Source organism: Colobus angolensis, unplaced genomic scaffold, assembly GCF_000951035.1.
Source record: "Colobus angolensis palliatus isolate OR3802 unplaced genomic scaffold, Cang.pa_1.0 Scaffold95, whole genome shotgun sequence".
Lineage (NCBI taxonomy): Eukaryota > Metazoa > Chordata > Mammalia > Primates > Cercopithecidae > Colobus > Colobus angolensis.
In genome coordinates this window covers 6641968-6666483 of record NW_012123487.1, presented here as the reverse complement: position 1 = coordinate 6666483, position 24516 = coordinate 6641968, and the positions used below count along the sequence as shown (strand labels likewise).

Sequence of the window (24516 nt, the reverse complement as noted above, 5' to 3'; positions counted from 1 at the left end):
CATGAGATCTGATGGTTTTATAAGCATCTGGCATTTTCCCTGCTTGCACTTCTCTCTTGCCTGCTGCCATGTAAGACATGCCTGCTTCCCCTTCTGCCATGATTGTAAGTTTCCTGGGGCTTCCACGGGAACTGAACTGGGAGTCAATTAAACCTCTTTTGTTTATAAATTACCCAGTCTCAGGTATTGCTTTATAGCAGTGTGAAAATGGACTAATAAAATCACTAATATAAAAATTGATTTAACATATCAAAAAGGCATTTTTTTTGGTTTTCTCTGACATTTAATTTATTTTATATCGTTTAACTTTTAGGTTCAGGAGTACCTGTGCAGGTTTATTATATAGGTAAATTGCATGTCATGGAGATTTGGTGTACAGATGATTTCAAGACCCATGTAATAAACATAGTACCTGATAAGTAGTTTTTCAATACTCATCCTTCTCCCACCTTCCACCCTCATGTGGGCCCCGATGTCTCTTGTTCCCTTCTTTGGGTCTATGTATACTCAATGTTTAGCTCCCACTTAAATACCAAAACATGTGGTATTTCATTTTCTGTTCCTTGTTGCTATGTTAGTTCACGTAAGATAATGACCTCCAACTCTATCCATGGGCCTGCAAAGGAAATGATCTCATTCTTTTTTATTCTTGAATAGTATTAATGGTGTATATGTAGCAGTTTATTCTTCATCCAGTCTACCATTAATGGGAATTTAGACTGATTTCATGTCATTGCTATTATTAATAGTGCTGCAGTGAACATATGTGTGCATGTGTCTTTATGGTAGAAAGGCATTTTAAAATCTAGCCTTGGAGAAAAAAAAATGCATCAAGTGGACTCACTTCATATTTTTGTCTTAAATTTTTTTCAGAAGCATATGAAATTCATTGATTAAGTAAGTCATTACAATGAGAAAGGACATTTGTAAGCATTAGCCCTTTAATGATTTTAGTGATGATGTGCTTGGCTACTTATTTTATGATTTAATTTTGGTCTAATTTTTAAGAGTTTTTAAAGGTTTTTTGGTCTTAAATATGACTTTTGATAAGTATTATTTAATTTTTTTTCAAATTTTCACATGACACTATTGACACTTAAAAGACTTTTACTATTTTGAGGGAACAAGATTAATCTTTATACATAGGATTCATGGTCAGTCAGGCTAGCCTAGCTTGTGTTACGGTAACAACCAACCTCCAAATCTCACAACAGGTGTATCTTGCTTCAGTTCTGTGTCCTTCATGGGTTGGAAGGTAGGTGTAAGGGGATTCCTGCTCATCTTCCCAGGGATCCAGGCAGATCTCTCAGCCATGACTTCAAATGTTGTTTGTTTCTGCCAGGGGGAAAAGGGACTCCTGGAGGGCATTTGTACCTATCGTTAACTGCTGAAAATGTGGAGTTGGGGAGAACCCCAGAGGAATATTCCATGTCATTTCCACTTACTACTCTTAAGCCAGAGCTCATTGCATGGTCTTTCATAAACCCATGGAGGCTTAGGAAGTGCACATCTACCCAGAAAGTAGGAATATTGGAAAGATTTGGCAAATGGCCTCACTCACTCCCTCTTCTTGCACATAAAGGGCTAAGGGACTTTGGAATCAGACAAAAATGGGTTAGTGTCACGGCTCTGGCACTTTTTATTTGTGGATTAAATGCCACTGTTTTCATCTCTAGAATGTGAATTACAATAGCACCTATCTCCTAGCATTGCTGTGAGGATTAAATATGATAACAACTGTCAAACACTTACCATAATGCTTTAGGTATGTAATAAACAGTCAATGAATGTAAAGCTGCATCCTCCACCAGGAATCACCATTTCCCTGTAGTTGTTTAAAATGCTAATAGGCAATGGCAAAGTCCATGGGTGAATATGCTCCTGGGTTAGAACTACATTGAAGCAAAGGTGTTGGGGAATAAGACAGCATACGCGTTTCGTGTCATGACTGATCAGGATGAAAATAAATATTGAGAAGACTAAGCTATTTGTCCAATAATAAAGCATATCTGGTGAGGGTGTTTTTTTGTTGTTGTTTTGCTTTGTTTTTTTGCAATTTCATTTATAATCTCCATGTAATTATGCTTACTTTTTCATTCAATAAGTGTATCATATCTTACCAGAGCTGTCTTAGGCCTTGGGGATGATAGAATGAAGGGGATGAGTTTCTCTTGTGGAGTGTAATTCTAGAGGCAGGAGACAACAATAAACAAGCAGAAAAATTCGTGAAATAATTTTGTTAACAAGGACTGATATGAAGGAAACAAAAAGGGGTGACCCATTTGTCAAATACTGGCATCTGGGAATATAGTTGAACCCTGAAATATCAAGGATGTGACACAGTGGAAGCTCAGTTCTCATTCATGGACTACCCAATTGTAAGGTCCCAAATGGTGGCTTTTCTCCTTGTGGTGGTTGAGAAACCCAGGTTCCTTCCAGTTTATGCTGCCTCATCATCTAGAGCCCTTCTGCATACAGCCGGCAAAGAAGGGAAAATAAAGAGTTTGGCAGATTATGGGGGATATTTTTTAAGGGCCAGGCCTACGTTGGACTTACCTCACAACTGCCTGTGTTAGCAATGGAAGAGATCCAAGTTACCCTAAGGTACCGACGGCGAATCTGTAGGTGTCTGGAACAGCTTCAGCCTTTGCCTCCTCGGAAGAAAGAATTTGACTGAGGGGCATAAAGCAGAAAAAGAGACTGAGGCAAGTTCCAGAGCAGGAATAGGAGTTTATCTTAAAAGGCTTTAGAACAGGAAGGAAAGGAAAATTTGTTTGGAAGAGACCCAAGCGGGTTCCTGAAGGATCAAGGAAGAAAAGAGAGCAAAAAAGGGAGGACCTTAACCTTGATGCTAGGACTTTATAGGCTTACCTCTTTCCCATGATTCTTCTCGTAGGGTGGGCTTCCCACATGCGCAGTGCTTTCATTACCCTTTGGAATTGAGCACAGACATGCAGTGTGTTTAGGGAGGTATATGCATGCCCCTCTGAGGCTTTTTCCTTTCTCCAGTGGTGTGTGCCCCCAGAATGTCATACTTCACCATTTTGTCTCTTAACACACATGCCCAAGAAGCTACTTCTCCCTGGGGCCTGCATTCAATGAACACTTTAATGTTAACAAGTGTGGACCATCAGGAGATTGTCTCTCTCTCTGGCTAATAGGTTAAATATCATTTTTAGAGAGGCAATATCACGGAACCATCACCCAACATTTCTAGTGGGTGATGGGAGAGGCTTCTCCTGCCCAGCTCCTGCCTAACTACCTATAGCACCTGCATTTCACTGAGCAGAACTCAGTCACATGGCCACACCTGACCTCTAGTCTGGCTGTGTGCCCAAGAGGAAAAATAAAAGTGTTTCATGAAACAGTTTCTGCTCCTCTAATGACTGGTTGTAAGAGAGAGGTCAGGAAATTAGACCTCAGACAGCATGAAAAAGGTTGTGTTTGGATTGAAAGCAGCATGGGAAGGATAAGGACATGTGTATATCTAGATGAGAACATCTGCAAGAGAGGAAACAAAGCACAAAGGCGAGAGCATTCCAGGCCATTAGCAAACAGGAAGGCCAGTGTTACAGCTGTATGTTCTTATATCTATCTGTACTTAGTTATCCTGACAGTACAAAGGAGGTTTCTGGATGAGATATCAAACCATTTACTCACAGAGAAGACTATTTATTTTCTATTCCTCAATTCCTTTTGTGGGGGGCAGCAGGGCTGAGTGAGAACCGGGTATACCTTGTGGGTCCAGGAGGAAAGGGGTTATGGACCACTAGAAAGGAAACCCCAAACCACGAAATTCAATTTTCCTTCCTCCTTCTGGGGAGTGGGGGTTGGAGGGAGAGAGGGACAGAGAGAGAGAGAGAGAGAGAACAGTAAAGAAACCTTTGCTCTGAAATCTAAGCAAATCTTCCCAAAATGAAGGAAAGCATCTGGGCTTGCAACCCTTGGATGTGAAGGAATGTCTCAGGGTGAGATGTCCCTGTATCTCCCCAAGGGTCTCTATCTTTAGGGTTGCTACTCAGTCACTCTTTAACTCATGTGCCAGAACTCTGCTTAGAAAACCCTGACCATGAAGAAATATGAAACTATTTGAGGAACACAGTGAAAGAGAAGGAAGAGTGGTGAAAGATGAGGTCAGATACAGAGACAAGAGCCAAACAATATAGGGCATTAGGACATAGGCAAAGAGTTTGGAATTTTTTTAGTGCAATGATAATTTCTTGGTTGGCTGTATGCAGGAGCATGACATGGTCTGATTCAGATTTTGTTTGTTGCTCTAGTGGCGGTGAAAGGGATGACTGGGAGTGGGGTGGAGTGGGAGAGGGAGGCTCCTGCCACAGTCAGGGTCTATAGGATGACAGCCTGCCTCCAGAGTGGTGATAGTGGCAAGGGACGAAGCTGAGCAGAGTAGGGCTATATTTTGTAGAAAGACTTGTTGTAGTAGATAAGGGTTGGGGCTGGAGTGGGGAAAGAAAGAGAGGTATTCTGATTCCCAGATTTTTGGTTGCCTTTGTTTGTTTAAGCACCTGGTGATGCCATTTATATGTATAAAGATTTCATGAGGATCAAAATAGACAGTTGGGAAGTCATAAATCAACAAGTCTTCTTTTGCTTATTATGTCTGACATGCTGCATCAGACAGGTCACCAGCAAGAAAGAGGGGACTCACAGAGTAAGTTCAAGTTTAGTGTTTACAGAGGTATGGGTGCCATTAAGGGAGCTAGCACAGCAGCCAGGGACTCCCAACAATGGGAAATCATCACTGCCCACTACCACTAGGTCTGAAAGGGGAGGAGAAGGAAAGCATTATTGGATGCGGTGTGCAAGTGGCCATGAGAAAGGATACAGGGGCTGTGGAATTTGATAGAGAATAGGGCCACTGACATAATCACAGCTGAACAGGAGGTAGCAGAAGTGGCAATTTATCCATTCTCTCTCTCTTTCTGCTTGTCCATATCCTACAGGTACTTCTGTTTGGTGGAACCCAACCAGACCCCAGAGGTCCTAAGAAGCTAGGCAATGTAGTTAGTAGAGAGCCTGGCATAGGGCAGGGCAGAGCCAGGTGGAGAATGAATCTGAGGGCAACAGGAAAAACAGCACCCATGTCCCCAAGAGCACTTTAAGAAGGCAAATAGACATTCAAAGTTGGAGCGCAGTGGAGAAGTAAGGGCAGAGATGTCAACTGGAAAATATTCAGCATTTCAATAGTATATGACAAATATTAAGAGCCAATACTTTTCAAGCCCTTACTTTGTGCTAGGCAACATACCAACATTTCCTGTGCATTATTATCTCAGTTAATTCTCCTAACAAAGCTATAGGTTAAATGCCATTATCTTATTGTACATATCAGGCAACTGAAGCCCAGTACAGTGAAGCAATTTGTTTAAGGTCACACAGCTATTAGGTGGCAGATCCAATAATTAAGTCAGCCATTTCTACCCCCAGGGCCAGTGATAAAGATCATTACTACACACAGCTTCTCTGTCTGAGAGCATCAAATGCTGGAGCAATGCATATTGGGTCACATGATTTTTTTTTTTTTTTTGTAAATTCCTTTCTTTTTTATTTTTTCTCCTTTTGAAAGAAAACATTTCTGACAAGAATTCATCAAAGAAGAGATTCCAAATTTTAATGTACCAGTTTGAGTATTGCTTTTGATTAAGGCTGTTTGCAGACTAGAATATTAGTAACCCTCATATTCCCTGTACCACAAAAAGAGGAGATTCGTTTTTATCTTGGGAACAAAGCTGTGTAGAAAAGCTTTTTTAAGCTTTTTTAAGATTTTTTAATTCATGAAACATTTATCTTCGAGTCAGGTTTCGTTACAGTAGCACAAATGTGGTCCATCAGCATTTTCTTTATAACCCCATATTTCCAGGGCTTTTCAAGAGTGCCATAGAGATTCTACTTTGAATTCAAACTTGGCATTCAGAATTTGAAAAAAAAAAAAAAAAGCTACTACATTTTTCCTTACCAATTAATCAAACAGTTTAGAGATTCTCAAGTTAGAAAAGGACCAAATGCAAAACTTTTATTAATACAAAAAATATTTTAAGACAACTTTGTTAATTTATATCTTTGTAAAAATATTAGCACTCAGTATACAAGTATTAATATTACATCACTGTATATTAGCTCTCAAAATTAACCAAAATGTTACTAAGATAATACAAAAAATGATGACATCTTATGCTTTGCCTTTTTGGCTTTGTGAGTAATTTATTTCTATTTTGGGAATTGGGATGATTTGAAGTTCTTAGCATAATTGGTTTAAAGTTACAACAGCATCAAGATACTAAACCATAATAACAAGGGTGGTTGGAATACTGAGAGAGTATCAAAGTGTTCCAATTTATTTTTGTGAAATTTAAATTTATGTGGGGAAATTTTACGCTCTGTGAACAAAGATTCATAGCATGAATTGATTCTTTAAATTGATATTTGGAAGTTAACTTGCTAAGTATAATGGCGATAATGAGGACAAAGTAGAGCTTAGTGATAAAGTCTTTCCAACTTTGCTGGTTCAGAAATACTCCATGAATGGCCAATAACAGTGAGGGGCATCATGATGATCTATCTTTCATAGCTCATTTTGCAGTCTTTTCTGTAATCTCTCCCAGCCTTCAAAGATTTAAGGTTAAGTAAATACAAAGTAGTGAATGAGAGCAGACAAAGACTTTTCAGTGAATCTACTCTGCTGACTGACTTCTCTCCAGCCACACTGGCTTCCTTGTTGTTCCAGAAATGTGTGAGGCAAACATCTACTTGGGGATGTTTGCTCTAGGTTTTCTTTCTACCTGAAACACTTTTCCTCCAGATGTCTGCTTGGCTAACTCCCTTACTATACTTTCATTCTTTATTCAAACCTCATCTTCTGAGTGAGGTCAAACTGGATAACTCTACTTGATAATGTGATTTCCCTTAGTTCCCAAATCCCAAAGTTCCTACTGTTACTAACCTTGCCTGACATTTTCTTTTCAGACTTACTATCTTCTAGTACATTTTATGCCTTTATAACAAAATGCCCATCTCCCCCACTAGAATATAAGGTCTGTGAGAATAAGGTTCTTTGTCTATTTGTTGACATATCCTAAGCACCTAGAATTGTGCTGACAAATATTAATTGCTCAAAAATATTTGTTGAATGAACAAATTGTTGAATGAAATCTGAATTTCCAGGCACATTGCAAGACTCTCCAAGCAATAGTCCACATATGACTTTCCCTTGTTCTCCTACAGAATTTGGGTTATTTCCCTACAAGAGTCAAGAACGCCCTTTGAACGTTGGTGTTCAAAACGAAAGGCCCCACATTTAGATATTTAGATCCCTATTATAATGTGTTATAGGTCCATCTTTCATGGAAACATTTAAACTGAAGCTTGGACGTTTTTGTAATTAATTTTAATTTTAGCTATTATTTGGATAAGTTAAATTGAATAAATAGATGTAAAGTTTATTTTTCACAAAACAAATGCTTATTCTATATTTAAAAATGCCACTGTACATATTTTATAAATTTTTGTACATATAATGATGTTAATGCTGAAATGTGAAAATTCAGGATCTAAAATGTGATTCTATAATCTAAAAAGAAAAAGAGAGCCCCCACCATCTACCCCCAGCAGCAGTAGATATGCTGTGCTGAAAACAACAGCTTTCTAATAAGGGATTTATTAATAGTCCTTAGCCTCAGGGCTTGAAAGCTATGCTAATTGAGAAATAGAGCCACTTAGTGAGAGTTTACTACCAGCTCAATGATGTAAAAGCAACAAGAGAATTTCAGTGTAGATACCAGTACTATAGTGTGCTCCCCACTCTAGTTCTGTATGATTCTGAATAGTAGTTGATAGCAAAAGCTAGTATTTTCCATGGTGAAAATGTATTAATTCTGGGGGGAGGGGCTAAAAGTACTTTAAAACTTAAATAAAAGCATCTTTGAATTCCTTTTTACATTCCAAATGAAATTTGTTTGACTTCATTTCTGCTTTGTCTTCCTAGGGTATATGTGAACAGTCACTTTATGGTCACATGCATTCTATCAATGATGCCATTTTTGATCCCAGGGTAAGTTCAGTTCTCCCAGTAAATTGTTTTTAACACTTCATATATACAAATTCATTTTTATTAAACAAATTTCCAAGCTAAAATGTTAAGTTAATGGGGTGAGAAGAAAAACTTTAGAAATTAGTTGTAAACAATAGGAAAATTCCATAGATATATAGGGTTGCAGAATTTTAAAATTCACACACACACACACACACACACACACACACACACACACACACACCACAAGTCGTGGCAGGAGTGACAAGGAATTCTACTATAGTCAACTTTACTCAAACACATTTTTAAGATCCTTTTGTCCAATTTGGGCTTCAAAAAAATAGGTGGGCTATAGACTGCATAAAATTTTAATGCAAAATCCTTAAAATAACTATAATCGCTCTGTAATTTTTCTTTAAGAAAACCTGGAGAATAAAAGGCAGTTAAAGAAACAAATTTTCTCCAATTTAGAACAGAACAATCTTGATTTGACAGCTTTTTAATTTACTCATGAAAAAGTTTCAAATACGTCTTTCTTCATATAAACTGATGACAAAACAAAAATGTTTATCTGCCACTGGAGGTATTCATTCAGGTGTAAGGATGATTTCACCAACAATGAAGAGTGTTGGAGAGTCCTTTGTGTTTTCTATGGTTTGAATGTATTCCTCCAAGTTTATGTGTTGCAAACTTAATCCCCAATGCAACAGTGTTTGGAGGTGGAGCCTTACAGGAGATGTTTAGGTCTTGAGGGTAGTGCCCTCCCCTCTGAAGGAGTTGTCTTTTAAAGAACTTGAAGCTGCAAGTTCTATCCTTTTGCTCTCTCGCTATTTTGTCCTCTCACCCTCTGATATGGGATGACACAGCACAAAGGTCCTCATAAAGTTGTGGTGCCATGCTCTGGGACTTCCCAGCCTCCAGAACTGTGAAAAATAAATTTATTTTCTTTAAAGTTATCCAGTTTGTGGTTTTCTGTCATAGCGACAGAAAACGGATTAAGAAAGTTGTCAAGTTAATTGAGGATATCTTTAAAAGGGTTCAGATAGTAATTAAGGAAGGATGATTTAAGTCTGTTCTCAGATGAAAGAGATTTGACTAGATAGATGACCTCTCAAGTTCATTTAAACTCTATGATTTAAATCTGTCTAACATTTTGGTTGTCTGGAAGTTCCCAGTAGAGTAAGAATCTTAATTCCAAATTCCACTTCTTTTCCAATTAGCTATAAAAGATACCTGATGGATTACTTATATCTAACTTCACAATGAGAGCATAGTCAAAATTCTGTTACCATCATGCTAGTATCATTCTTTTAGAAAGAGGAAAAATGCTCACTAAAAATTATGTCTACTAAGGGAAAGTTGATTGCTCCAATTGGAATCGTGATTGTGTCATTGTCAGGCCTGGGAATTTTAATGATGGTCTCAACCAAAATTACATTTTAATAGATTGGTCTTTGTAAGAAATATTCCATCTAATTTTCTGTAGTGAGCCAATTAGTTGGAAAGTATTATAGATTAGTTCTAGATACCAAGGAATATTTTATTTCTAGCAGGGTATGGAAATATTTAAATACTATGGACCCATTATGAAATAGAATGTAGTTTTATGTTAGAAGTCCATTAAGTGGCTTATAGCTTCATATGCCCTACAAAAATTAAATGGGAACTGAAATGAATAATATTTTGTAAACAGGCATTTTGTTTTGGCAAGCAATATTATAACTGCAAAAGACACAGCATTTTACATTCTAAATATTAAACTTAATAAATATGGAAATAAGCAAATTAGATTTATTGAATCAGCAATAAAGAGAGACATAGATTAATTACCCATATTTCAAAGGACAAGATAACAGATATGAGGTTTAGGTGTCCAATGTCAAAGTAGCTAATTTTTTTTTAATTATTATTATACTTTAAGGTATAGGGTACATGTGCACAATGTGCAGGTTTGTCACATAGGTATACATGTGCCATGTTGGTTTCCTGCATCCATCAACTTGTCATTTACATTAGGTATTTCTCCTAATGCTATCCCTCTCCCAGGCCCCCACTCCCTGGCAGGCCCCAGTGTGTGATGTTCCCTGCCCTGTGTCCAAGTTGTTCAATTCCCACCTATGAGTGAGAACATGCAGTATTTGATTTTCTGTCCTTGTGATAGTTTGCTCAGAATGATGGTTTCTAGCTTCATCCATGTCCCTGCAAAGGACATGAACTTATCCTATTTTATGGCTACATAGTATTCCATGGTGTATATGTGCCACATTTCCTTAATCCAGTCTATTTTTGATGGACATTTGGGTTGGTTCCAAGTTTTTGGTATTGTGAATAGTGCTGCAATTAACATACGTGTGCATGAATCTTTATAGTAGCATGATTTATAATACTTTAGGTATATACCCAGTAATGGAATTACTGGGTCAAATGTTATTTCTAGTTCTAGATCCTTGAGGAATCGCCACACTGTCTTCCCAAATAATTGAACTAATTTACACTCTGACCAACAGTGTAAAAGCGTTCCTATTTCTCCACATTCTCTCCAGAATCTGTTGTTTCCTTTTTAATGATCGCCATTCTAACTGGCATGAGATGGTATCTCATTGTGGTTTTGATTTGCATTTCTCTGATGACTAGTGATGATAAGCATTTTTTCATGTGTCTGTTGGCCGCATAAGTATCTTCTTTTGAGAAGTATCTGTTCATGTCCTTTGCCCACTTTTTGATGGGATTGTTTGCTTTTTTTCTAGTAAATTTGTTTACATTTTTTGTAGATTCTGGATATTAGCCCTTTGTCAGATGGGTAGATTGCAAACTTTCTCTCCCATTCTGTAGGTTGCCTGTTCACTCTGATGGTAGTTTCTTTTGCTGTGCAGAAGCTCTTTAGTTTAATTAGACCCCATTTGTCTATTTTGGCTTTTGTTGCCATTGCTTTTAGTGTTTTAGTCATGAAGTCCTTGCCCATGCCTATGTCCTGAATGGTACTCCCTAGGTTTTCCTCTAGGGTTTTTATGGTTTTAGGTCTAACATTTAAGTCTTTATTCCATCTTGAATTAATTTTTGTATAAAGTGTGAGGAAGGGACCCAGTTTCAGGTTTCATCATACAGCTAGCCAGTTTTCCAAGCACCATTTATTAAATAGGGACTCCTTTCCTCATTTCTTATTTTTGTCAGATTTGTCAAAGATCAGAGGTTGTAGATGTGTGTTGTTATTTCTGAGGCCTCTGTTCTGTTCCATTGGTCTCTATCTCTGTTTTGGTACCAGTACCATGCTGTTTTGGTTACTGTAGCCTTCTAGTATAGTTTGAAGTCAGGTAGTGTGATGCCTCCAGCTTTGTTCTTTTTGCTTAGGATTGTCTTGGCAATGCAGGCTATTTTTTGGTTCCCAAACTTTAAAGTAGTTTTTTTCAATTCTGTAAAGAAAGTCATTGGTAGCTTGATAGGGATGGCATTGAATTTATAAATTACCTTGGGCAGTATGATCATTTTCACAATATTGATTCTTCCTATCCACGAGCATGGAATGTTCTTCCATTTGTTTGTGTCCTCTTTTATTTCATTGAGGAGTGGTTTGTAGTTCTCCTTGAAGAGGTCCTTCACATCCCTTGTAAGTTGAATTCCTAGGTATTTTATTATCTTTATAACTATTGTGAATGGGAGTTTACTCATGATTTGGCTCTGTTTGTCTGTTATTGGTGTATAGGAATGCTTGTGATTTTTGCACATTGATTTTGTATCCTGAGACCTTGCTGAAGTTGCTTATCAGCTTAAGGAGATTTTGGGCTGAGATGATGGGGTTTTCTAAATATACAATCATGTCATCTGCAAACAGGGACAATTCAGGAGCAGGTTGTTTAATTTCCATGTAGTTGTGTGATTTTGAGTGAGTTTCTTAATCCTGAGTTCTAATTTGATTGCACTGTGGTCTGAGACAGTTTGTTGTGATTTCTATTCTTTTACATTTGTTAAGGAGTGCTTCCAATTATGTGATCAATTTTAGAATAAGTGCGATGTGGTGCTGAGAGGTAAGTATATTCTGTTGATTTGGGGTGGAGAGTTCTGTAGATGTCTATTAGGTCTGCTTGGTGCAGAGGTGAGTTCATGTCCTGGATATCCTTGTTAACTTTCTGTCTGGTTGATCTGTCTAGTATCGACAGTGGGGTGTTAAAGTCTCCCATTATTATTATGTGGGAGTCTAAGTGTCTTTGTAGATCTCTAAGGACTTGCTTTATGAATCTGGGTGCTCCCGTGTTGGGTGCTTGTATATTTAGGATAGTTAGCTCTTCTTGTTGAGTTGATCCCTTTACCATTATGTAATGGCTTCTTTGTCTCTTTTGATCTTTGTTGGTTTAAAGTCTTTTATCAGAGACTAGGATTGCAACCCCTGCTTTTTTTTTTTTTTTTTTTGCTTTCCATTTGCTTGTTAGATCTTCCTCCATCCCTTTATTTTGAGCCCATATGTGTCTCTGCTCATGAGATGGGTCTCCCGAAGGCTGCACACTGATGGGTCTTGATTCTTTATCTAATTTGCCAGTCTGTCTCTTTTAACTGGGGCATTTGTCCTATTTACATTTTAGGTTAATATTGCTATGTGTGAATTTGATACTGTCATTATGATGTTAGCTGGCTATTTTGCCCATTAATTGATGCAGTTTCTACATATCATTGATGGTCTTTATAATTTGGCATGTTTTTGCAGTGGCTGGTACCGGTTGTTCCTTTCCATGTTTAGTGCTTCCTTCAGGATGTCTTGTAAGGCAGGCCTGGTGGTGACAAAATCTCTCAGCATTTGCTTTTCTGTAAAGGATTTTATTTCTTCTTCATTTATGAAACTTAGTTTGGCTGGATATGAAATTCTGGGTTGAAAATTCTTTAAGAATGTTGAATATTGGCCCCCACTCTCTTCTGGCTTGTAAGGTTTCTGATGAGAGATCCACTGTTAGCCTGATGGGCTTCCCTTTGTGGGTTACCTGACCTTTCTCTCTGGCTGTCCTTAACATTTTTTCCTTCATTTCAACCTTGATGAATCTGACAATTACGTGTCTTGGGGTTGCTCTTCTCGAGGAGTATATTTGTGGTGGTCTCTGTATTTCCTGGATTTGAATGTTGGCCTGCCTTGCTAGGTTGAGGAAGTTCTCCTGGATAATATCCTGAAGAATGTTTTCCGGCTTGGTTCCATTCACTCCATCACTTTCAGGTACACCAATCAAATGTAGATTTGGTCTTTTCACATAGTCCCATATTTTTTGGAGGCTTTGTTCATTTCTTTTTACTCTTTTTTCTCTAAACTTCTCTTCTTGTTTTATTTCATTAATTTGATCTTCAATCACTGATACCCTTTCTTCCACTTGATCAAGTCAGCTACTGAAGCTTGTGCATGCATCATGAAGTTCTCGTGCCATGGTTTTCAGCTCTATCACATCATTTAAGGTATTCTCTACACTGTTTATTCTAGTTAGCCATTCGTCTAACCTTTTGTCAAGGTTTTTAGCTTCCTTGTGATGGGTTCAAACATCCTCCTTTTGCTCAGAGAATTTTGTTATTATTGACCTTTTGAAGCCTACTTCTGTCAAGTCGTCAAAGTGATTGTCCGTCCAACTTTTTTCTGTTGCTAGTGAGGAGCTGTGATCCTCTGGAGGAGACGAGGTGCTCTGATTTATAGAATTTTCAGCTTTTCTGCTTTGGTTTCTCCCCATCTTTGTGGTTTTACTTACCTTTGGTCTTTGATGTTGGTGACCTACAGATGGGTTTTGGTGTAGATGTCCTTTTTGTTGACGTTGATGCTATTCCTTTCTGTTTGCTAGTTTTCCTTCTAACAGTCAGGTCCCTCAGCTTTAGGTCTGTTGGAGTTTTCTGGAGGTCCACTCAAGACCCTGTTTGCCTGGGTATCACCAGCAGAGGCTGCAGAATAGCAAATATTGCAGAACAGCACATACTGCTGCCTGATCCTTCCTCTGGAAACTTTATCACAGAGGGGCAGGCACCTACCTGTATGAGGTGTCTGTCAGCCCCTGCTGGGAGGTGTCTCCCAGTTAGGCTACACAGGGGTCAGGGACCCACTTGAGGAGGCAGTCTGCCCATTCTCAGCGCTCAAACGCTGTGCTGGGAGAACTCACTGCTCTCTTCAGAGCTGTCAGACAGGGACATTTAAGTCTGCAGAAGTTGTCTGCTGCCTTTTGTTCAGCTATGCCCTGCCCACAGAGGTGGAGTCTATAGAGGGAGTAGGCCTTGCTTCCTGGCCACTTTGTTTACCTACTCAAGCCTCAGCAATGGTGGATGCCCCTCCCCCTGCCAGGCTGCAGCCTTGCAGTTGGATCTCAGACTGCTGTGCTAGCAGTGAGCAAGGCTCCATGAGTGTGGGACCCCCTGAGCCATGCACAGGAGAGAATCTCCTTTTCTGCCAGTTGCTAAGACCTTGGGAAAAGCACAGTATTTGGGCAGCAGTGTCCTGTTTTTCCAGATACAGTCTGTCACAGCTTCCCTTGGCTAGGAAAGGGAAATCCCCTGACCAATTGCACTTCCTGGGTGAGGTGATGCCCCGCCCTGCTTTGGCTGGCCCTCCATGGGCTGCACCCACTGTCCAACCAGTCCCAGTGAGATGAACCAGGTACGTCAGTTGGAAATGCAGAAATCACCCGTCTTCTGCATTGATCATGCTGGGAGCTGCAGACCGGAGCTGTTCATATTTGGCCGTCTTGGAACGGAACTCACTGATATGTTTTTATTTGCACACTTTATTCATATCAAAAGGACTATTACAATACAGCTCCAAATCAGTATCCCACAGCCTCATTAAAATTTTCCACTAATTGATCTTTTCCTTGCTGCAAATATTTATTAACTACTAATATTTTTAAAAAATAATATCTTGTTATGATGACTGACTTTTTTAATGAAATTTTTGGTCACTTATATTGTTTTAACAATTGTGCTTTATGTCACATACCTGCTAACCATTGTCAGGAGGTTGAGAAGCAGCTGTGACTGCAGTGTGCAAAGACTCCCACAGGTCTCTTGAGGACGTGACATTGCGACACAGTTCATATTCAAACAGACTATCAAAGTTGTATTGAAAAAATGCCTATGTGGTACATATACAGAAGGCAAAAATTTTAGTTATTTAGTGTTAGCATTGCTTATTATTTGGTCCCTTTGGGGACAGACGTTCATGTTGCAGTACTATTTAAAGTTGCATTTAGCTATTTACATAAACATAGTTCGGGGAAAATTCTGCAATTTCAGATTTGCAAGCAGTAATCACACATATAAAACTCAATGTTATCAAGATAGCAGTCTAGATTCACAGAAACAAGAGTAATGTCAGTGAGATGTTGGGCACAGTGGCTCATGCCTGTAATCCCAATACTTTGGGAGGCTGAGGCAGGCAGATCACAAGATCGAGACCATCCTAGCCAATATGCTGAAACCCCATTGCTACTAAAATACAAAAAAATTAGCCAGGTGTGGTGGTACGTGCCTGTGGTCCCAGCTACTCAGGAGGCTGAGGCAGGGGAATTGCTCAAACCTGGAGGCAGAGATTGCAGTGAGCTGAGATTTTGCCACTGCACTCCAGCCTGGTGACATAACGAGACTCCATCTCAAAAACAAACAAACAAATAACCCTCCTATCTCTGTCTGCAACAAGAATCCTGCACCCATCCACGGACAAAAGTCTATCTGCAGGAGTCTCAGGATTCAAGTAGGAGGCTGGAGAGTCCCAGTGGAGCCCAACACTTAGGAGGATTATTTTGAGAGTATAGTCCAGCACCCATGTAGCTGATCTGCTGATTATCCTCCCAGGTTCAAGCCTAGGAATAACCTCATTTCCCAAAGGGCTTGGCTAGATCCTTGTTTGGCCTTAAACCTGTGCCAAAACCTTTCTCAGGCATCCAAGAGGAACCACACAGACTACTGCCTCAGTGAAGAGACTTGTCTGTTCAATGACAGTGGCCTTCACACTGAACCTGAAAGTTGCTCTTTGGCTTGGCACCAGCCTCCCTCAGCTGAGGTTCCATATGAGAACTACTTATACAAGGATGTAGAAGGAGACTTGCCCATATTCTCTCAACCTGGGACTTTAAGCCTCCATGATGAGTTCACTAACCTCCATTTCACAACAGATGTTGAGGTACACCAGTCTCAGTTCCAGCTCCCCTTACTTCTTTTGGGGAACTGTGCTGTCTATGCAAAGGCCTGCTGGGAATTGCACACTCACGTGGGCCGGTGAGACAGGTTCATCAGCTGCTGTCACACAGCAGGTCCTGAGAGGGCCCAGTCCACTTGTGCAGAGACCTGGGAGGCACACCTGTGTGGGCCATTAGAAAATATTTCAGTCTCAGGTTCCTGTTCAGCTTTCATCAACAGCCTAGGGATCCTCCTTAAGTCTTCTCCATGTCCTTCTAGGACAGAGAGCCATGCCAGCCTTGGAGCCTTTGTGAGATCCACAGCAAACCTGGACTGAGAGGGTCCTCTAGTGCTAAGACAAGTTCAGTGATCACAGGCTCAGGGAACACAATTAATCTTTTTAGATCTCTGGAAGACCCTCTGAAAAATGATAGGCATAATAAAGCCAGACTGTGAAGACTGGAACAAATATTCAGTCTTTCAAAGTGCAGAATTTTCACATGTCCATTATCATCAATAATATTCAGGGAAATGTTACCTTACCAAGCAGAGAAAATAAGACACCAGACACTGACCTTAAAGTGTTAGGGATGTGTAATCTCTCAGACAAAGAATTCAAAAATAGCTGCTTTAAGGATGCTCCTCAAACTTCAAAAAATATAGAGAAACAATTGAGAAATTTATCAGAGACATTTTATAGAGAGATTGAAATTTTAAAAAATCAAACAGAAATCCTGAAGCTGAAAAATATAATGAAGGAAATAAAAGACACAGTGGAGAGCATCAGCAGCAGAATTGATCAAACAGAATAAAGAATTAGTAAGCTTGGAGACAGTCTATTTGGAAATACAGTCAGAAGGGAAAGAGATAAAAGAATTAAAATGAAGAAGTTACAGGATCCTACAACAGTTGCACATCAAAGAAAAGCTCAGAAGTAGGCTTCACTACTGAATTCTACCAAACATGTAAAAAAGAGCTAATACCAATGTTTCTCAAACTATTCCTAAAACTTGAAGAGGATAAAGTTCTTGCTAACTCATCCTATGAGAACAGCACTATCCTGATACCAAAAACAGACAAGGACACAGCAGCAAAAACAACCAACACTATAGGCCACCATTCCTGATGAACATAGATGCAGAAACTCTCAAGAAAATACTAGCAAACCGAATCCAACAGCGCATCAAAAAGGTCGTTCACCATCATCAAGTGAGATTTATCCCAGGGATGCAAAGATGATTCAACATAGGCAATTCAGTAAATGTTATATATCACATTAACAGAATGAAAGACAAAACTTAAATGATTATCTCATTAGCCATGGGAAAAGCGTTCAATAAAATTCACAATCACTTTATAGTAAAAACCCTGAACAATTAGTATAGAAGAAACATATCACAACACAATAAGAGCCATATATAAGAAACCTACAAACATCATACTAAATAGGGAAAAGCTGAAAGTTTTTCCTCTAAAATCTGGACTAAGACAAAGATGCCTATCTTTACTGTTTCTATTCAACATATTACTAGAAGTCCTAGCCAGAGCAATTAGGCAGCAAAAAGAAATAAATCACATCCAAATTGGAAAGGAGGAAAATAATTTGTCTCTTTTTACAGATGATATGATCTTACATAGAGAAAATTCTATAGACCCCACTGAAAAACTGTTAGAACTAATAAATTCAGTAAAGATGGAGTACACAAAATCAAGAAAAAAATTAGTAACATTTCTATGTGCAACAGCAAACTATCCAAAAAAGATATGACATAAGCAAGCCCATTTACAATAACTACAAAAAAATCTAGAAATAAATTTAAACAAAATCATGAGAGATTTCTGTAATGAAAACTACAAAATAATTATGAAGGAAAATTGAGGAGGACACTAATAAATGGAAAGATACTCTGTCATCGTGGGTTGGAAGAATTAATATTGTAAAACTATCTGTATTAGTGACTTCTCACACTGCTATCAAGCACTGCCTGAGACTGAATAATTTATAAAAGAAAGAGGTTTAATTGACTCACAGTTCCACATCATTTGGGAGGCCTCTGGAAACTTACAATCATGACAGAAGGGGAATCAAACACGTCCTTCTTCACATGGTGGCAGCGGAGAAGTGCTGGGCAAAAGGGGGAAAAGTCCCTTGTAAAACCATCGGATCTCTTGAGAACTCACACACTATCATGAGCATAGCATGAGGGTAACTACCCCCATGATTAAATTACCTCCCACCGATCCCTCCCAGACATCTGGCGATTATGGAACTACAATTCAAGATGAAATTGAGTGGGAATACAGCCAAACCATATCAATATCCATACTACCCAAAGTGATCTACAAATACAATGCAATCTCTATAAAAAATACTAATGACATTCTCTATAAAAATTGAAATAAAATTTCTAATCTTTGTGCAACCAAAAGGCTCCAAATAGCCAAAGCAATCCTGAGCTTAAAGAAAAAAACTGGAGGTAACACACTATCTGATGTTAAAATATACTACAATGCTGAGAAATTTGAATATTCTTAACATAAAGAAATGACAAGCGTTTGAGGTGATAGATGTGATAATTACCCTGATTTGATCATTACTCAATGTCCACATGTATCAAAATATCACATTGTATCCTTAAATATGTAGTTATGTGCCAATGAAAAACAAAATACAACTTTAAAAAAGATTCACAGAAACAGATATGCAATAAACAATATTTATATATGCCCCTGAAAAACTATTAAATTGAGTTTTATTTGTTAAATTGAATTTTATTTCTCTTATGGTATTAGAGCTCTGATGTCTTCATTTCTCACTGGTTTCTCCATTGGAAGTAGATATTTATTTTAAACCTCCTTTTAAAGTAATCCGTAATGAGACATTTTAAGAAACTATGAAAGCTACTTATTAAGTCCTTTTTATAAAGCAAAGCCAAAACCAGAAAAGGAAGATGACAGTAATTTCCAGAAAATTATTAATAGCCACAGAAAATTCAATGTAAAGAGAAAATTAGCAACAAAAACTGTGTAAAAATTACGTAGCAGAAAAATGAGCAGGAACTCTCATCTGACTTCAAATTTCCAGTAAGTTGACCTAAATATTACTAGGATGGACATTCCATAGGGCCTTCTAGAAGCTCTTGCTGGACTTTTCCGTTTTTCCTTATTTTTATTTTGCATTCTAGTCTCATCTTGAAATTAGTCATGTAAATCTTTGATATTTATGAGATATACCAATATATTTTATTATTTCTTTGCCTATAACTAATTTATTTCTTTTCTCTCCTATCTGCAGGGTTTCATTTTCTCTTGCTAAAGATAGTCTCTCGTAGTTCTTTCAGGGAAAGTGTGGGGGTAGTAAACTTTTTTTGGTCTTTGTATATCTGGAAATGTCATTATTTTATTTTCATTCCTTTATTTCCTTTGTCATTATTGTTGCTGATGAGAATCAACTATACATTTAGTAGTTGATCCTGTAGACAAGGTTGGATCTTTCTCATACATTTTAATATCTTGGATATTTTGCTTTTAATTTTTCTATGCTATGTCTACATGTAGTTTTGCTTCTTTTTTGTTTTTCTCTGGGCTTGATGTGCCTTCTCAATATGAGCACCTTTGTCTTTCTACAATGCTTGGAATTTTTCAGTTGTTATGTTATTAAATATCATGTTTTGTCAATTTTCTCTAGTATCTCTTTTAGAAACTCCTTTTATATCTGTGTTGAAACTTCTCATTCACTTCATGTTTCTTTTTGTATTTCCTGTGCTTCTTTGTGTGACATTCCGATTAATTTCTTCACAACTGTCTTATAAATCAATCTTTCTTTAGCTGAATCCTGTTTAATTTTATAGTTTCTACTGAGTTTTTCTATTTTAATTACCGCATTTCTTGTAAAATTTATATTAGATTCTTTTCAACTTTGTGCATCCTTGTTTCATTATGTCTACCTTGATTTTAGGCATATATTAATTTCTTTTTTTTACTTTTTGATCTATAATTTCTATTAATTTTGAGTGACAGGAATATTTCTTCATTATCTTATATTTCCTTGTTCCCTAGAAACCTCCACTAGCATTTTCACCTCGACTATTCCAATATGAATTCCAAATCAAAAAGTTTACTGAAACTCTTCTTGAGCTCTACATTATTTTAGCCAATGAGTAATTTTCATTATCGCTTAAAATGTTCTCCTGTCTTGCATCCTGAGAAATAAAATATCCACAGACACTGCTTCTCAGTCTACTGTGCTGGATCCTACTTTATTACTTGACTGCTAAATATTAAACTGTATCAAGGCTCAATCTTAAATCCTGTTATCTAGCAGATTCTCTTCATAATTCATATTATTCAAACTTGTACCTTTTAATTTTATTTATATGATGATGATTTTCCAGTAAATCCCATTCTGACCCCCAAATTTACCACTAGTCATTTTGCATCTCAGCCTAAATATCTATGACATCTCATTAAAATATGTTAAAAATTAAACTTGCTTTCCCATAATCCACACTGATTCCTTTCTCCATTAGATCATCTTAATAAATATTATTCTATTCATCTAGATGCAGAAGTAGAATGATCAGTCATAGCTAGCAATTGTCTTGGGGATTTTTGTCTGTTCACTTTTTTCAAAAATCTCTCTATACCAGAATTCAGGGAAAAGAAATAAGGATATTTTCAATTTTGTTTTACCCAATATCTCCAGTATGTAGCATATTCTGTTTTACATATTTAATATTCAAAAACAGCAATGAATAAATAAATGAATGAATGCTGAATTCTGAACAAATATAAGCACAAGGCTTTCATTATAGCATTGTATCATTAGATCTTATTTACTTCAACTTGACTAGGCTTCCAAATTCTGCAGATGCTTAGCTGCAAACTAAAGTTATTTAATTATCAGGATAGATTCGCCGTTCCTTAGAAAGCTACTATGGCATCATAGTGTGCCATGCCTTTGGAGTCCCTGTACAGTTATCCTATTTCAGTTATATTTGTCTCCTATTGGTACTTTTTGGATTCTGGCTTTGCTATTCATCTTATGATGAATAAGATGATCTTGAGCACATATGATCTTGAGCAAATTATTTAGCTCATCCTTAAAATGAGCGATAAAAGAACAGTGAATATTAGATAATACATGCAATGTTTTAAATAGTGCTTAGTAACTAGAAGATGGTATTACTCCTACTACTGCTATTATTATTACCAAAGTCTGAGCATCTCTAATACAAAAATCTAAACTCCAAAATGTTTCAAAATCCAAAACTTATGGTATCATTAACATGACACCATAAGTTGAAAATTCAACACCTGACAGCTTTGCTTTTTGCTGGTTTAGTGTGCACAAACTTTGTTTTATGCATAAAATTATTTAAAATGCTGTATAAAATTACCTTCAGTCTATGTGCATAAGGTATATATGAAACATAAATTAATGTTATGTTTAGACTTGGGTCCTATTCCCACAATATTACATTATGTATATGCAAATATTCTAAAATTTTTAAAAAGTCAGAAATCTAAAACATTTCTATTCCTAACAATTCTGTATAAGGCATACTCAACCTGCACTTTTGTTAATGGAGCTAATGTTCCTTTCTAGCCATTTGTTTTCAAATAAGTAGAAGTAAATAAAGAATAATCACACACAAATATGTATAACATAAATTCCTTATAGTCTATAATTTAATTTTCTATAACGTAATATCAGTAGTGTACACATAAACTTACCATACATATTTTGCACCTAAGCAAAGTTCAAGAACATAAAAAGTTAAAATTATCCTAAAAAAGAACATGTGACTGTATGAAACTTGAGCTAAATCCTGCTAAAAAATGGGTATAAGCTTCAGAGGGAGTATTTTGTTTCTTTTATATCTGGATATATTATACAATAATTAGGCAGTTAAATGTTTTAAATTTGATCTAAGATAGGTTAATTGCTTTTCCTAAGTTTCCAGTAAGTAGACATAAATGCATCAATTCACATTACCTTTTTAAAAAATCAGTGATAAACAAAAACCTGCAATTGTCTACCGTAAAAGGTGATCCTGTCTCCACTTTAGCAAAGGAAGTTGAATTTCTGATTTCTCAATTTTGTTTGTTACCTAATTCAAACAGCAAGCACTCAATATCAATCTCTGGCCATTTTATATAAAGAAATGCAAATAACATTTAGGTCATACAGTGATTGATTCCCTGAAGGACAAATGATGTCAGGCGATATTTATACACCAAAAATATTTCAATTTTGTTTACTTCTCCAGCAATCCACCTTGATGTCAACTACCATTTAGCTGGGCCAATAATATTGATATGTGATGTCAGTTCTTATTCATTACTGTACCAAGATGATGCATGAGTCAAAACTTTTAGATGTGTGGTGAAAAACACTAAAGCAGATTCTGTCTATCCAAGGAAATTGGAAACAACAATAGAATATAAAATTAAGGAATATGTAATCTACCATTTTTATTTTAGAAAATATTTAAATTATGTCAATATTCCTACATAGTCAAAAAATAATTTTGTATCTCAAGCCCATCCTATACTATGTGGTTTTTTAAACTTAATATTTTATGAAATAAACTTTTTGCCGTAATAGTTTTTGTACTTTGGAAAGAAAAATAATTTCTAGTAAAAAGCGACATACTTTAAAAAACGTAAAGCAAAAGAAGAGCATTTGTATAAGCAGACATTAAAAAATTAATTAGAATACAAGGTAATTATAATAAATTAACAGAAGTCTTCTGTCTTTATTTCTACTTTCTTTTGGTGTTAGAAATCTAACACTGTACATGACTACAGATACAAATGATACATTTAAGATTCTATTGCACCACCCCCAAATTTTAACCTCCAATCATCACTCCTACAGTCAAATGGAGCTGATTTCATACATTTGTCATTTTCTTGATGGGTCTACGAAAATTGAAAGCAACATAATTATGACATATTTCTTGATACTTCCTCTTTGACCAAAAAAAAAAAAAAATCCTTTGTTTTCTATATATGCATCTTTGGATAACTTTGAAAACTTTTAGCATACATGAAAACAGTTCAGTAGTGAAATTTCTACTTAGCAACCCTTTATATCAACTGTGTCCTGGCACTAATCTAAATAGTGAGAGTTCAGCAATGAAAAATACCAAGTCCTGTCCTTATGTACCTTATATTCTCTTAGTAATCAGAGACAATAAACCAGTAAATAAGTGAATAATCTCAGGAATATGAAGTGCTACCTATCAAGAATCAATCAGGTGAAAGAGTAATAAGGTGGGAGTTGAGGCTTATAATGCAATGGTCAGAGAGAGATTCTCTGAGAGAATAAAGAAACTATATACGAAGGTTTGAAGGAATAGAACTCAAACATACGCAATAAGAGATACCAAGTTCCTGAAGTGTGACAACATGGTACTGTGCAGGAATAGCAAAACCAGGGCACATAGAGTGAACTAGGAATAGATTAAGCAGGTAGAATATCTTGAATCATATAGATAACTGATTGGTAATGTCACCTATACAAAGATAACCCAGCTATGAGAAGTGTAATGGATTTTTTTGTGTGACTAATCCCTTAACTTTTTTTAAACCCTGGAATTCTTAGCATAATTCTTAGTAAGAAGCACTAATCAATAAATATTCATTGACTAGGAAATGTCAGAAAGTCACTGTAGGTCAGAACTGAAGAGATATTGAAGAGGACATAGGACCATGTTTGCTGTGACACAACTAAACTTATTTTCTATCATTGATTTTAAATTTTATTTTAAAATTTAATATACTTTTCAGACTCCCCATGATTGTTTTGAGCATATAGCTGCCAAAGTTCAAAATATTTTATTTTTTTATAAGAAATAATGTCACTCATCAGGATATTTGACCATTCAGACAACTGGTCTTCCAATACAGTAAAATCTCATTTAAACAGGTTTCGCAGTATAAAAATATTCTAAGTAATGTGGAAATATCAACATAAAATGATACACTCCTCTCGAATTAGGATTTATTAGAGCCAGTCTTAACTTGCATGTGATTTAAAAAGTGTAAAAAACTACATGTATGATAAACAGCATGAATTTTTAAGATTATTTTACATAATGGGGATAATGTCTAATGCGTGAACATTGTTTTTGAAGCACATAATTAGAGCAAAAAGAATTGTCACACCAATTTACTCATAAGCACAATTACAAGAAAACTTGATTATCTCCTTTAATGTAAATTTCCCCACTTAATTGTACGTTGGCAGGTGAATGTGACCCTGTGAATCCATACTTTTTAAGAAGTGACTGCTAGTTAACATGCAAAACCACAGGCAGAACGAGAGTCTGCCCTTTCTC

General features: G+C 36.8%; 1 protein-coding gene across 3 annotated transcripts in view; it reads left to right on the top strand.

Annotated features, from left to right (window-relative positions):
* The window catches only part of SPAG16 (sperm associated antigen 16), a 1171227-nt gene that overhangs the window by 842395 nt on the left and 304316 nt on the right, over positions 1 to 24516 (top strand). For all 3 annotated transcript variants that reach the window (XM_011932319.1, XM_011932316.1, XM_011932317.1), the window contains one exon: positions 8003 to 8068. In XM_011932319.1, the coding sequence (XP_011787709.1) occupies positions 8003 to 8068 (66 nt within the window). The remainder of the gene's footprint in view (positions 1 to 8002; positions 8069 to 24516) is intronic.